Source organism: Dreissena polymorpha, chromosome 2 (assembly GCF_020536995.1).
Source record: "Dreissena polymorpha isolate Duluth1 chromosome 2, UMN_Dpol_1.0, whole genome shotgun sequence".
Classification (NCBI taxonomy): Eukaryota; Metazoa; Mollusca; class Bivalvia; order Myida; family Dreissenidae; genus Dreissena; species Dreissena polymorpha.
The window spans coordinates 22,549,897-22,562,093 of NC_068356.1; the positions used below are offsets into that span (position 1 = coordinate 22,549,897).

The 12,197-nt window shown below is 37.1% G+C and overlaps 1 protein-coding gene across 8 annotated transcripts in view; it reads left to right on the top strand.

The window, feature by feature from the left end:
• Positions 1-12,197, top strand: part of LOC127866212 (forkhead box protein K2-like) — a 141,944-nt gene that overhangs the window by 23,405 nt on the left and 106,342 nt on the right. For 2 of the 8 annotated variants that reach the window (XM_052406637.1, XM_052406638.1), the window contains one exon: positions 60-6,183. In XM_052406637.1, coding sequence (XP_052262597.1) covers positions 60-206 — 147 coding nt within the window. In that variant the 3' untranslated portion in view covers positions 207-6,183. Of the gene's footprint in view, positions 1-59; positions 6,184-12,197 lie in introns of those variants that run through there. The other 6 variants (XR_008042887.1, XR_008042888.1, XR_008042889.1 and 3 more) reach the window with 6 other exon arrangements.

Here is a 12,197-nt window from a genome sequence, read left to right on the forward strand (position 1 = left end):
GCTTTAAAATTTTAATTTTATAGTGTATTATTATCATTGCAGTTATTTTATTTTGACAGGTTTCTGCTTTAACAAATGCGACTGTGTCAATGACGACTAAACGTGCACTCGAAGAACACATAGAATTTAGAAATGCTAAGGATGAGCCTAAAAACAAACAGATAAAAACTGAAATCAAAACAGAACATGCTGAGGGCCAGGAATGACCAACATTCTGTTGAAGTAGTGGATTGGTAATTTCAGCTTGAAATGGCTTGGAATAATATCCATAGAGCTTAAAGATGTGTTGTCGTTTTTTGAACAATTTTTGGATACATTGTATTTAATAAACTCCATTGTTTTAATTGTGATTCTGTGAGTATGACATAGTGTTGTTTCATGTGGCTGGGTTTATGTTGGTGAATATCTCAGTAAATGAGTCTGGTTTGCACCATAGCACATTATAAAGGAGTTGCCTTGTATTCAGGAAGATTTGCGTTTACTTCGTGTTTGGTTGCACATATGAGGGCTGTGGTAATAGGTTTTGATAAGAGTGAAGGATTGGGATTTGAATAGGAAAACAGACAATTAAAATGTTAAATTGTTTGCATATCGTTAAGGGCCATATTGAAATCAGTTGTGTTCATTTTAACATTATCCCTGACCCATAATCATTTTTCAACTGAGACACATGTGTCATTGTTGGCATTTTTACGGATAAAATGTCATGCTGTATTTAAAAAAAACCTGCAGTATCTGGCACAATGCATTGTACACAAATAAACAGTATTAACTGATACACTTCCATAAAACCACAATGAATAGTTATATAATTATTGTGATCTGTTACAGTGTGATCTAGAATTGGTTTGATCTGACAGAAAATATTACTCATTTATCCATAAGATTAATGTAAGTTTTATCATTAAAAACTGTCAGATAACTCAAAGGAGGTGTGACCGAGTTCCACACATTTGTGACTTGCCTAAAAGAAAATCTGAATGAAAAACTGAACTTATGTTTGACTGAGGCGTCTTAAGAACTTTGTTTGATTAATGAAAATCATGTACACATCGCTTTGGAGATGCCTTATTAATCAGACTTTGCCAGTATTTTCTATAACAATGTCCTTAACACTGTTTTAAGCATATTCAAATTTTTATTAGCGAGGCTGTTTTTGGAGAAAACCCGAGCTATTGTCATAGCCAGCGCGCCGTCCGCCGTAGGCGTCTTGCTTAAACCTTAACATTGGCCATAACTTTTTAAATATTGAAGATAGCACCTTTATATTTGGCATGCATGAGTATCTCATGGAGCTGCACATTTTGAGTGGTGAAATTTCAAGGTGAACATCATCCTTCAAGGTCTAGGGTCGAAAAAACAAGTCAAGGGAAGTAATAAGCTTTAAATGGACATTGTTATCTGACCTGCCCACGTATATATTTTTATGTCCCCCACTATAGTAGTGGGGGACATATTGTTTTTGCCCTGTCTGTCTGTTGGTCTGTCTGTCTGTTTGCGCCAACTTTAACATTTTGCAATAACTTTTGCTATATTGAAGATAGCAACTTCATATTTGGCATGCATGTGTATCTCATGAAGCTGCACATTTTGAGTGGTGAAAGGTCAAGGTCATCCTTCAAGGTCAGAGGTCAAATATATGTGGCCAAAATCGCTCATTTTATGAATACTTTTGCAATATTGAAGATAGCAACTTGATATTTGGCATGCATGTGTATCTCATGGAGCTGCACATTTTGAGTGGTGAAAGGTCAAGGTCATCCTTCAAGGTCAGAGGTCAATTATATGTGGCCAAAATCGCTCATTTTATGAATACTTTGGCAATATTGAAGATAGCAACTTGATATTTGGCATGCATGTGCATCTCATGGAGCTGCTCATTTTGAGTGGTGAAAGGTCAAGGTCATCCTTCAAGGTCAAAGGTCAAATATATTTGGCCCAAATCGCTTATTTTATGAATACTTTTGCAATATTGAAGATAGCAACTTGATATTTGGCATGCATGTGTATCTCATGGATCTGCACATTTTGAGCGGTGAAAGGTCAAGGTCAAGGTCATCCTTCACAAGGTCAAGGTCATCCTACAATGTCAGCAATATTGAAGATAGCAACTTGATATTTGGCATGCATGTGCATCTCATGGAGCTGCTCATTTTGAGTGGTGAAAGGTCAAGGTCATCCTTCAAGGTCAGAGGTCAAATATATGTGGCCCAAATCGCTTATTTTATGAATACTTTTGCAATATTGAAGATAGCAACTTGATATTTGGCATGCATGTGTATCTCATGGAGCTGCACATTTTGAGTGGTGAAAGGTCAAGGTCATCCTTCACAAGGTCAAGGTCATCCTACAATGTCAGACATCATATAGGGGGACATTGTGTTTCACAAACACATCTTGTTGTTAAATAAATCAAAGCGACCCAGTAGTCGGCATTGTGTTTCTGACAAACACATTGTGGTAAAAGGTCAAGGTCATCCTTTACGGTCTAGTAAAAAATACAGATTTAAGGGAAGAAAAAAGCTTTAAAAAGGGAGAAAATTATTCAATATTGAACAAAGCCACTTAATATATTTTGCATCCATGTGTATCTCATGGAGCTGCACATTTTGAGTGGTGAATCTACAGTCACGGTAGTGGCTTTTAATTATTTGCTACTAAAAATAGAGATTTGTTACAGACAATTATTTTCAAGGGAAGTAATTTATATATTTTATGAAAAAGAAAAAAAAACTCTGGCTATGATCTCTTTAAAACCACAGGCCCTGGTTGACAGTGATGTCCGACATGGTCATAATTGACTGTGAGACCGTTACCCCTCCCCCCCCCCCCCCCCCCCCCCCCCCTGGTTGGATTGGACAAAGTTCAAGGGAAGTAATAACCTTTAAAAGGAGATGATTTCTATACCTGCCAAATTGTAAATAGAAATGATAATTCAATGCGGCGCAGTAGGGGGCATTGTGTTTCTGACAAACACATCTCTTGTTGGGTCACTAGGTCAAAGGTCAAGGTCACTGTGACCTCTAAAAAATAGTTCTGACAAGCTTTCGTAGCTGAGCGTGGCACCCGTTATGAGGTGCTCTTGTCTCAAAAAGAGTGTTATTCTTAGACACTTGTATTCTAAAGGTAAATATGTATGATGAGATATATCTAGAACTAGAATAACTAGAAAGTGTATATGGGTTTCTTATGGGATATATGTTGTTGTATTTTTTTTTCAAAAATAAAGGCACCAGTGATTTGACAACTATTGTTTCCAAATGCAATTCAATTGTTTTCTTTTTGCATAGAAGTTTAAGTAACAAACATTTGTTTTGTTTTCTAGTTAATGGATATGACAAATACAGTTATCTTCACATATAGTTTGGAGTCTAGTTTTTTGTCGAAATTGTGTTCATGAGTGTCAATTTTGTTAGTGTTTATGTGAAAACCTACCCTGTTAATGGTATGATGCTGTTTAATCGTATATGAGAATATCATGTTTGTAAAGACTTATAAAGTATTAAGTAATTAAATCAGAGATTATCACTTGTAAAATCCTGTTTAAGTCATAGAGTGAGGTACATTTTGACCGACCAAGTTACTTGTGTCTATGTGTAAAAGCAATTAGCATCACTTATAAAACATATGGGCTTGTCAATTTGACAAAAATACCTGGTTAATTTTCAACCACAATACATGCATATTGTTTGTTTGATACAATAGATACTTAATTTGCTGTCAATAGTTTCTGCATATGACTGCTTTTGTAAGGGTTTGATTGTTAGTGTATATCAATAGTAAACAACTTTTTTCTGAATTGTTAACAGATAAAAGTACTGGTATAAGACCCTTGGCTTTTCATTGTACAATAATGTATTGTCAGAGTACTTGCTGTGTATTGTTTGTATTATTTCTGGCAGCTTTATGTTCAGTGTTTAAATGTGTTTATGTTTGTAAATGTAACTTAGTTGTTGATTTTTAAGGCATGTTTTGAATAATGTTTAGGATTTTCAAATTATTTATTTAAATGTTTTCTACATATTTTTCATATAAGCTTGGATGTTTATTTTATAAATCAACAACTTTGTTCTCAGTTTGTTGTTGAAAAAATGATCAGCCAGACAAGTCTCTGTAGTGATTAACATATATGATATGTTCAGATGTGTGTAAATAAGTATGTGAAATGTTCCAATTATTATCATAATTTATATAATCTAACAAATACTACATCAATTGAGTATACTAGTAGACTTATGAAAAGTTAAAAGTTTATGCTTGTTTATGGAGGGATTCCGTGCTTCTTTTATATTAAACAATGGTCTAAATTTACTAAGCAAAACCCTAAGACAAAGAATAAAAATATTCACTGCCAATAGTATAAGATTTAGGCAGAAATAACAGAAATGTTCTCTGTTGAATCAATGAATATTTAATCGCAAAGTTTACATAGTTATGTTATACTGTTATTGTGATGTAACTGTATTTGTGTAGACCTTTCAGATACAGTTGGCTTGTCTATATGGTTTTATTGGCTGACTCGTTGTCAATGGGCCTTCCTGATTAGGCAGTCATAACCTATGTGACCAAATAATAAAGTGCTAAAAGTTTAGTTTGTACAAAGTGTGCTATTCAGTGGTAGTTTAGAAAAGAGTAACATTTCATTCATTTCTGTATCATGTACATTTTATTTCATTATATTTGCAATACGTTTTTCTCCAAAAATCTGTACAGAGTTTTCACTCTTATTAAAATGATGACATTAATTGATTAAAAATGTCTGTTTACATGTTACAGTGATATAATTTCAATAGAATGTTATTTGCTAAGTCTGTGATTTTGTAACAACTATGGTATTTATGAGTAAAAATTGTAATTCACTACTAGTACTTTGGCATTGTTTTCCTGTTTTATGTATTATGAAGGACATAAAAAAACGTGTACACACATGACTGGATATGTTGTAGAGGTGACTAGAAAAATCTTTATTCCCAAATTCTAGAATAAAAATAAGAACAATGTAAGACCATGAAAAGGGTTTTTCCATAAATTGTATGTGCAAATTCATTCTCTTGTTAATTTGGTGATCATTCTCATTAGTGATATATTAACACTCCCCTATTTAGTTATCATTAACAAAGTTGTTTTTGCTTTGTTTTTGGACAATATTAATTTACCTTGACATTGCATCTCTAACAAATATTCCATAGTTATATTCTCGTTGTTATTTTAGTGTAAAACTTTGATTATGTAATACGCTTGAGTTTTATTTGATCAATTACAAACAAGTGTAACTTTTAACAATGCCAGCTTTAATATTTAAATATGCTCAAGCAAGATGTTGTTACCAGTATCATGTTTTACAGTATTACTTTTAAAACAACCTAATGAGTTTTAGTAGGTGTTTACTGTGTAATTTAAGACTTGAGTCATTCTGAAGCTATAGATATTAAGTTGAGGGAGTTGATGTTTTAACTACCGTATATGGAGACCTCTGCATGTATGTGCTATTTTATTTGGGAACATATTTCAAATAATTCAAGATACTTTCTGTAGTGTTCCGTTTTATGTCTTTTTTAACACATTTCTTTTACTAATTGTCTTTTTATGCCCCCGGATCAAATGATCGGGGGCATATATTTTTTTGCCTGTCTGTCTGTCATTCTGTCCCAAAACTTTAACTTTGGTTAAAGTTTTGCGATAACTTTTGCAATATTGAAGATAGCAACTTGATATTTGGCATGCATGTGTATCTTATGAAGCTGCACATTTTGAAAGGTGAAAGGTCAAGGTCATCCTTCAAGGTCAAAAGTAAAAAAATACAATCCAAGGGAAGTAATGAGCTTTAAAAGGGAGATAATTTCTAAACCTGCCAAATGATATATTGAAATATTATTTCAAAGCGGCGCAATAGGGGGCATTGTGTTTCTGACAAACACATCTCTTGTTTTCTACTATTACATCATGTCCCATTTATGTTTAAGCTATAAGGTAACTCAAGTAGGTTGTGTTGCACATATTTACAACTTAAGTTGCATTCTATGACAAATAAAACATGTGTTTCCTTTGCTTTTGGATATTTCAAAAGCATGCTTTTTGTGTTATATGGTCACTGTATTTGATAACAGTTAATATTTTATGTTTTTCATGTGCTGTTGCCTTCGTTATAAAGGGAACATTATTGAAATAAAATTGGAACAAATATGTGATCGTATTTCATTTTCAACGCTAAATATGTTTTATAGAACAAATCATAGAATTTATTTTAGCACACGTGAGCATGAAGTACTCAAACTGATGTCTTGTGATCATACCATGCTCGACTTCTGGTGTCTGGTGTTATCAGTCAAATCCCTTTCAAAATCTTGCTACTCCAGGAGTAACATTTATGACTCGAGCTTGATAAAACACAAGCACAAGATCAACCACCTCCGGGGACATACGGCGCCTCACCAAAAGGACACTTAAAAAGAAGAGAGACCAGCATTGTTCGAGCTGAGAAAGAATCTGCGCGAGCAGATAGCTTCTCTTAGAAGAGCTGAGAACAACAGAAAGAATCGCAAGGAGAGGTCAAGGAAGCAGGCCAACTTCACAGCTAACCCCTTCCTGTTCACGAAAAAGCTCCTCGGAGAAAGAGATCAGGCAGGCTGGATTTTCCAAGACAGGAAGTGGAAGACCACCTATGAAATGTACACTCTGACGAGAGCAGGACCTGGGTGACCCCAACACGCTAATGTCTCCGGATCAACCAACATATGTCTATGACAATGCTGAGCCAAAACTGCAGGAAGTCAGAGATGTAACAAGAGCAGGATCAGGGCCAGGGCCGAAAAGGAATCCCGTACAAAGAACTGACTGAGATTGCTGGAGAGACTTGAGGAACTTATCAAAGTGTGGAGGATGGGTCTGTTACCAGACTGCTGGTTACTTTCAGAGGGCTGCTTCATACCAAAAGAGGAGGACTCCAAGACTTTGAAACATTTCTGGACTATTTCCCTTCTTAATGTTTAGGGAAAGGTGTTTTTGTCCATCTAAGCAAAGGGGCTTACTAAGTACATGTTGGAAAACAAGTATATGGACACTAACGTGAAAAAGGGAGGAGTGTTAGGGGTCTCAGGATGTCATGAACACACCAGTGTGCTCACACAACTTATAAAGGAGGCCAAGGAAACCAAAGGAGATGACGGTCTAGTGTTTGGATTTGGCCAATGCATATGGAACAGTCCCCCACAAGCTTGTAGACCTTACACTGAAGAAGTATTTTGTACCTTAGTAGGTTAAAACATGCTGAAACACTATTTCGACAACTTCAAAATGCGCTTTACAGTATCTTACTATACAACATCAAGACAACGCCTCGAAGTTGGGATAGTCACCGGCTGTACTATCTCTGTCATTCTCTTGAACCTAAGCGATCAACCTAGTGGTGAAAACAGCAGAGATGAGCTTAAGTCTAATAACTAACTCGGGTATACGCCAGCCACCAACAAGAACCTTTATGGATGACATGACAATAACAGCTAAGTCTGTTCCAGAAGGAAGATGGATGTTTGAAGACTTGGAACGACTGATCTCATAGTCAATGATGCAAATTAAGCCAGCCAAGTCCATGAGCTTAGTTCTGAAGAAAGGAAAAGTTAGGACCGATTTCGCTTCAGAATCAACAGAGAACGCATCCTTACAGTGACTGAGCAACCAGTACGGAGCCTTGGCAAGTGGTTTATACACTCAAAGTCAAGGAAAGTGTAATAGAGATGAGGCAGCAGTTAAAATACTGGATGCAAGCCGTGGACAAGGACGGTCTTCATTGGAAGTACAAGGCTTGGATCGACCAACATGGAGAACTACCAAGACTTCTGTGGCCTCTTAATGTGTACGACGTCCCAATATCGGCTGTCAAAGCAATGTAAAAGAAAGTAAGTCGCTTTTCTCTCTTACAGAGGAGTTCAATGTCACCAAAGTCAGGCAAGGCATGATGCTGCAAGACCGTGCGGACGGAAAAGTCAGAGGAGCGCAGGTGGAAGTCAACACAGGTCGGAAGTGGAAAGAAGACAAGGCAGTCAACGACACAGAATCCGTGAGTACTGCATCAACAGCAGAGAAGATGAGGATAGTCCAGGGTGATGTTCAGTCGACAAAGGAGGAGACAAGACAAGCAGCAGCCGTTGGAATGAAAAAAACGGTTGAAATGGGAAGGGGTCCAACCAAGAAGTATGTCTTAGAGTGACTTGTGGAAAACGGACCATCCTAGAATTGGATTTCGTTTACGCTCTGTTTACAATGTGTTGCCTAAACTGACAAACGTTTGGACCTGGAAAGTCACTGATGACCCCACCTGCAAGTTATGTGGTAGGCCAGCAAACCTAAAGCACATCCTATAATTTTGCAGAACAGCACTTACAAGCGGGAGACACCGATGGCGGCACGACAAGATCATCAGCAAGATTGCAGCAAGCCTTGATGTGTCGGGAAAGAAGAAGCCATCAATGCAGACAATGCCATCCTTCATTAATTTCGTTAAAGATGGAGGATCAGCACCAAGCAACTACATGTCTACACATTCAGGCATTCTAGCTTCATCGAGCGATTAGCAACTTATGGTACATCTGAAGAAGCAGCTGAAATTCCCACCAGACGTCGCTACAACTACTCTACGTCCTGACGTGCTGTTGCTGTCAAGAGCAACAAAGAAGCTAGTTCTGGAAATGACAGTGCCATGGGAAGATTGAATGAAGGAAGTACACAAGAGAAAGAAGGCCAAATACTAGCCGCTGCTTGATGAGTGCCGACGACAAGGATGGAAGACCTAGAACCTCCCTATCGGGTGGACAGTTAGGGCTTCGCTGGTAGTCACTCTGGAAGACCTATGGAGTTCTTGGCATCACTGCAATGGAAAGCAGACGGGTAACAGCAGATGTCTGCAGGCAAGCAGAATCAGCCTAAAATGGTTATAGCAGATGAGAGAGAAGCAGTGGACAGCTAGTCAGTCTCTGGTCGAGGTTTGATCACCCTCGGCCGGCGCACCTCCGGAAGATGTCGTGGATAGCGCCAAAATGAAGGAGGACTCCACCTGAAGAAGAGACGTATGCATGGACATATTCCATTGTTTATAGGTAATCTTGACGACATTTAGGCCAAGTGTTAATCTGGATAAGATGCGTCTTACAACTTGGTTACATGGCAGAATCTTACAAACGTTGTTACCGCTTTATTGCCACATTAATGACACTGTCAAAATGTTTATCTTGACAATCATGAAGGTCATGTTAAAATCTGAGTCATGTTTGATCTGGCATGCTCTAATGAATAGTTCTTTGTGTAAACTACACTTTAAAGTTATCAGCAGTAAATTGAAAGTCACCATGAATGCCAATTTAACAGTTGTGTGGTATTTTTAAAATGAAACATCTGTCTAAAAATACATGTCAAAATGTCATTTATTTTAGAGAATCCCTTTCACGTTTTTATAAATTGACAAAATCGAAAAAAAAATCAGATCGCACAAGTTCATTGTAATAATGTTTTAACCAGGTTTTCCGAAGGAAAAAACTGGTTATTAGATTGGCGAATGCGGGCGGGCTGGCTGGCGGGCGGGCGGAACAAGCTTGTCCGGGCCATAACTATGTCGTTCATTGTCAGATTTTAAAATCATTTGGCACATTTGTTCACCATCATTGGACGGTGTGTCGCGCGAAATAATTACGTCGATATCTCCAAGGTCAAGGTCACACTTTGAGTTCAAAGGTCAAAAATGTCCATAAATGAGCTTGTCCTGGCCATAACTATGTCATTCATTGTGAGATTTTAAAATCATTTGGCACATTTGTTCACCATCATGGGACGGTGTGTCGCACGAAAGAATCACGTCAATACATCCAATGTCAAGGTCGCCACGACTAAAAATAGATTTTTTTTAAAACAAACTTACAAGGGGGGTTAATTTTGTTTGTTCATTTCAAAAGTTCAGTTTGAGTTTTCTCCCTTTATCAGATTTTTTTTCACAATGAAAACCTGGTTTTGTGACAATTTTGTCCCTTGTTTTGCAATAAAATAGTAATAATGAACATTTACCATTCTCTGTAATATATATTATAAGCATATTTTAATTATTTTAAAACGTGAAAATAAACGTTACATTTTTTGACATTACGAGGATTGCTTATATACAGTATATGAAACAAGAAATATCTTTAAAAAAGATATACGGCGTAAATAGTTTAATGAATGAGATCAAGGATAGCGAATGTCTTTTTCTGTGCAGTTCTTAGCTGCATCACACGCAGTACGGGATGTTACGGTGAGTTTTCGCGGCTTATTTTACATTATAACATATTGCTGGTCATAAACCTAAAGATACAAAACAGAAAACCAAAAGAAGAATGGAAGTGAAATTTAAACATATGAGTCAACCGGCCACACGAGAAGTATCCGTATTTAGGCGCGTTCTTCGAACAAACCTGTTTTAGTGGTTTGTCGGGCATTGCTATTTGATTCGATTATTAACAGTATCGAGAATCATCGTGCTCATGCTTAAAGTGATATTATGGGCATTTTGCACTGTTGAATTGAGCTGAAAAGAATTAACAGGTCAAAATAGTTAGTTAAAATGTGGTTACTGATCAATTATCTGCAACTCACCTTGCTACCAGTTGTTTATAAAAATATATTTTATATTCGATATTCTTACGTGACCCACCCAGTCCTGTAAGCCGAAATGATCCGTAAAACAATATTGTGTCTTTGTGTCGTATGAACAAATCTGCACTAAAACTAAATTTAGGTTCAACTCGTAAACTCATGATCAGTTGTCAAACGAAAGTACGGTTGATATTCAAATGCATTATTTTTCACTTTCTGGTATGTTGTTTTAGTATGTTGATGCTGCGTTAATTAATATAAGTGTATATGAAGTAGAAACGTCAAAAATAATCAACGGTTGCGATAGACACATATAAACTGTTACATGCTCATAATATCACTTTAGTACATTAGGCAATATGGTGGAATAATTATTGTTAAATTTATCAAAAATAATATTTATCATTGTATTGTTGAAAACACATTAAGAATCTATTATTGACATACCATAATTATATTGCTGAATATCTTCATTTAACATATTTCTGGTCTAAAGAAAATTCCAGGTCACCTAGTTCACGGATAGCGCCTTTATTATATAACGATTATTGTACTGCCGCGAACTCCGGTGATGACCTGTATATAAACTCTGAATGTCCGCGAATTGACCCGAAAACTCGCGGGTTGAAATGCAACGCTTTAAAGTGAGGCCTCGCTTCCACTGCTCTTTATACTTTTACATGTTAACATGTTGACAGGAATATGGAAGTAAGTACTAAATATGAAAACATAGCCTTTTAAGTATAAACGCTTTTGCGCTGGTAATACTCTGAAAATAAAAGGTGTACGCACAAACTGTATTGATGTCGAGAATTGAGTGTAAAACTGTTCTATCTATTAAGCCTTTTCATTAGAGATAAAATTGTTTCATACAGTAAAACAGTGTTACAAAGACGCGGATATGTTTCCAATGTTCTGGTGGTATACTCAAATCAGTCAATGGAATAAATGAAGTGTATTCATTCGTACCTAGCCGCGGGAAATTTTATTTGAATTTGATTGGACACTTACAAAGGTCAGGCTAAGGTGAAAAGCTGGCTTAATACAGCTTACGCCGAAAAAACACTACCATGTCATGCTTTGCTTACTCCCAGAACTTGATGATCGGATAGTAATTGTCCATTGGTATTTTGGGGTTTCACCACATGGCCAGAAGAGGGACGGGAGCAGCGGGGTGGCAGCGTAGAGGACGGACGGGGTGGATCTGGAGCAGAGATGCAGACCAGGACTTCAACAGGGGTGGCCCTATGAAGTTTATTGAGGTGTCCAAGGACGGAGTTACTTGGTACACTCAACATGCTTGGGAAGCCGTTCTGTGATTCGGGTTCACGGCTGGTGACGTCTAGAGAGGCCATAAGGGCGGAGCAGCGCGCAAGGAGCGGGAAGAAGGTCTCTGTCAATTATCGGCACTCCCATGGCGGAGTAACTTTATCCTTTTAAGGGTAACTAGACATGAATTTTCTTTAATTCTTCTACCAGTACACATTAAGGTCTCATTGACCACTGTGCACTGGTCTATATGGATCAAAATTATTTCTTTGGCGAATACCCGGGCAACCAGATTTTGGCTCAAAATTATA